At 31.7% G+C, this 4,214-nt stretch overlaps 1 protein-coding gene across 1 annotated transcript in view; it reads right to left on the bottom strand.

Annotated features, from left to right (window-relative positions):
• Window positions 1-3,762, bottom strand: part of LOC119688933 — a 13,802-nt gene extending 10,040 nt beyond the window's left edge. Inside the window, exon 1 of the mRNA XM_038103615.1 lies at window positions 3,679-3,762. Within this exon, the coding sequence (XP_037959543.1) occupies window positions 3,679-3,762 (84 nt within the window). The remainder of the gene's footprint in view (window positions 1-3,678) is intronic.
• Window positions 3,763-4,214: the final 452 nt, after the last annotated feature.

A 4,214-nucleotide genomic window follows, 5' to 3' on the forward strand; every position in this document is an offset into this window, starting at 1 on the left:
TGGATCCTGCTCTGTGATAAAATATGTCGCGAATTTTGAAATGATAAAATCCTCTTAAAATTGTGTCAGAAATATTAGCTTCCGAACTGACCATGGCATAGACCGAATATTGTCGAAATAATTTTTGAACTTTTTCTTTATATTTTTAACATTTGATGTGAGACCGTCATACAATGAATTATACAAAAAATAATTTTGTGTTAATAGTGGAAGATGAACTTCACCCTTATGACAACAAATTTTTAAGGAATTTCTTTCACGCATTGAAGACTCTGAAGCAAAATGCTTAGGTAAACAATGCCTACAAACCAAGTTCATAGAACCAATATGAAAGGGATCAAAATTAGGCGTGGACGAACTTCGCAAAGGAACACTGAATTATTATCAACATTATCATCAACTTGAATTTAATTTAAATCTGTAGTACTAATTACATTTCGTGTTCTACTCAGTTGCATATTTTCTCTATTTCTTTGTCTTTGTACTGATTACCAATCAGCTACCGAACATGCAAATTACGTCCACAATTTTATTCACAAATTGAAAATAAAGAAAAAAATAAACTCATCAATAATAAAGAAAGCAATGGGATATCGTCAAATCGCAAGAAAAAAATTATCTCTCGAATTAAAGTATTGTTAATGCCGATTCAACCAACTAATTAACCTTGGAAAAAAAATGGTACAAAATTTAACATTCACACAATGCACCTTAAATTAATCTAAAAACTTAAAACCAAAATAAAGGGTATTTTCACTTCAATGTGTTTTTTTTTCACAAACAATACTTGAAATTTAATGTGCATTAAAAATGTAATTGTAACAGAATTCAGTTTTGCAACACGGAAAGTCCAAATACAATTAAAAATGGAAAAAAATCGTACACACAAATCCACCGTAAACAATACACAATTCGCTACAGAAACAAAAAACATTCAAAAACACATGTATTTTGTTGTTGTAGTCGCTAAATTTGACTCACCGCATTTTTACCTGTATTTCCGTTAATGTACATGCGAAAAAATAACGTTTTGCACTTCTGCATGTCTTCACCTTCCCAACGGTATAAATTTTATCCAAATATGTCAACGGCAACACAGTTAAAAAGGGAACACAAACTTTTTTGTTAGCGTAATTGTAAATAGATACATGATGTATACATGCTACAGCTCCAACAATATGTAAAACCTCTATCAAAAGTATAAATTAGATCATTATAATGTGAACGATCAGCTTTTGAACTCATTATTATAAATAAGTGCCTAAATGAAACAGAGTGAATGTACTATTACGTGGACAAACATGCCCAGTAGCCCGTGCCGTAAACATATAAAAAAGATATGCCTGACATCATGTTTATAAAAGAAAGTGAGAAGCCATCATACTAATAGAATGTACTGGTAATGTGTCATGTCATGCGACAGATATTTTTTTATCATATTTGTTGTTGTTATATTCGTTTCTTTACAATTATTCAAGACATGCTCAGTATTTGTATGCATTTAAGTGCGGGTCGTCTAGTTTTTCGTTGCGCATTAATTTTGTAAATTTTTTCATTAAATTTATTAAATCTGTCGTTAAATCTAGTGAATTTGTTTTCAACAATAATATATTAATCATTGTTTTTCGTTCGGTTTTCCATTCGGCATTCCGGTGTAATTTAAAAATTAAATTGAAAAATACAAAAAAAAAATATTTTTTATTGCTCTCATATACTTGGCGTGTTCTTTTTAATATACTTTATTTATTTTTCTGTTCCATTCTACAGTTCAGTTTGTAATGACAGTTCAGTTTGTAAAATTCTTTTGCTGTGGTAACCTCAGCCCCTCTCAGGGATTGTTACAACAAATTTTTATTTGCGAGGACATGATTTCTCAAATGAAAGATATTAATTTGATTTTAAACAAGGAGAGTTTATTAAAATAATTCAAATAAAAAAATGATATATAAGTTATGAACAATTTGCAAAAAAAGAAATAGAATTTAATATGCTTCGTTGTGGATGTGAAATGTTTTGGTGACCAGGCTGATGATGTTTCCTGAGTCCTTTGAAATCTATGCTCTTTCACTTGTACCTCTCGGTATTTGCTTTGGGAAATATATTGATGTGTCGGTTTTGCTCTAGGGCCATTGCTATGTGTACTCTACCTGCATGGGAGAAAGAATTAGCAAACAAGAAAAAATATATATTATTGTTATGAGTGCATATATCACTACGTTTACGCGAATCTTAAAATCACTTTTAAAACTGATTTTAAAATTTGTTCTTGGAACGTTTACGCACAAGAATTAAAAGCACTTTTAAGGTAGTTGTCAATCAATCAGCTGTTTAACGGTAAACAGGAATGTTGATTTTAAACCTTTTAAAAATGAATAGAGTAAAATTACAAATAGTTTTATTTTTATTGCAAAAAAAAATATTATAACCAAAATTGTAGAAAAAAATAATAAAAAATGCAGATTTTAAAAATATCCCGCAGCTCTTTAATAAAATGGCAATACGTTCCGCTAATGAGGCTTTAATGAATGAAAGTGTTTTTATAAAGTTTTTCAAACAATATTTACAATGCACTTTTGTTTTTATGTAGCTTCCACCAGGAATAAGAACTTTTAGCAAAAGGAAGAGAAGTTCGGAGTGGTGGGATGTTGAACTTCTGCAGTTCTATGACGATGAACAATGGATTGCTGATTTTCGAATGAATCGGCAAATATTTTTCAGGCTTGTAGATTTGCTTAAGGATAAAATGGCACCAGCGGGAAATACTTTCGTTGAAGGGTAGTCTGTTGAAAAGAAAATAGCTATTGCAGTTTTTGCCTCTTGTGCTGAAAACCATATAATTGCAAAGGGATTTGAAGTATCAAAAAGTACTGTTTGCTTATGTGTTCACAGTTTCTGTAAAGTTTTAATTGAAAATTAAGTCGGCAAAATATCCTGGCCAAATGCATAGAATGTGAGCGCACGGTGCTGCAGGCTTTCGTAACAGATAGGGTTATAGTTCCATTGCAGTTCAAGCTATTGTGGATAATCAATATTTATTTAGAAATATTACAGCACAAAATTTTGGTTGTGCACACGATGCATCAGTGCTTAGGGGCAGATTTCTATACAAAAACCATTATACAATAATTCCTGACAGCCATAGGGAAATCGACGGAATTTACAACGCCTCAAATATAGCCATGCTTTTTTAACTTCCTTATTATATTTTTGGTGATGTAGCTTATTCGCTTTGTAACTGGATTATGAAAAATTTTAGGGACGAGTTAACTATTGAAGAGACATCCTTCAACTTATATTTGAATCAAGCACTAATTGTTGTGGAGCATTTGGTCGCTTAAACGGAAGATGGAGAATACTTTATAAGAAGAGCGACCTGGGTGTTAACAATATTCCGCATGTTAAAATAAAGCATGCAGAATTCTTCACAATTTTGTGGAGATATCTAAACAACGTTATAATTCTTCATGGGATGTAGAAAGAATCCACGGCGAAACCTGAGCATATGTACAATCGAAAAAATTTGTCGTCCGGACATCTTATGCGAGTTAATATATGCGCGTACCTGGCCAGAAAATTTCCATTTCTACATAAATATAAAGTAACCATTACGGTAAAGTTAAGTTTTTCAAATAGAGAATAAAAAATAAACAATTTTTATTAATTTAGATGCTGGGATACAATTATGCTTTTGATTGTACTTTCAATGGTATTATTGCTACTACGCACCAAATTTTCATTATGCGTACGCTGCTCTTCCAACATTTTGGTTTTCCATTCATGCTGTTTTACAGCTTCCTAACTAAAAAATTTTTCCTGCTGACTAATCATACTTTTCCATTCGCGAGACCAACTTTCATGAAAGCTGGACAACACCTTTGCGTAACTTCCTCTGCTCTTCGATCGATCTACTTGAACTTACGATGTATTCGGTAAAGTAGACTTCGAAGGCAAGACATCTATTAGTGAACAACTGATTCCTAACTCCGAATTCGATTCATCTGCATTATTTACATTTTCTGCACTAAAATCTAAAATCTTGAGCGTTCAAAAATGCGGACGTCGAAGGTAAATCAAGTGTGCTTATAGAATTACATTTAAAGTCTGAATTCTCATCTGCGTTGTCATTCAAATATTCCTCATTCCATTCGCCTGCAATTAAAAAAATTAAAGTTCGGTAACAAGATATTTACTTGTATGATAAATTACCATTTAGG

Source organism: Teleopsis dalmanni, chromosome 1 (genome assembly GCF_002237135.1).
Source record: "Teleopsis dalmanni isolate 2A chromosome 1, ASM223713v2, whole genome shotgun sequence".
NCBI classification, from domain to species: domain Eukaryota; kingdom Metazoa; phylum Arthropoda; class Insecta; order Diptera; family Diopsidae; genus Teleopsis; species Teleopsis dalmanni.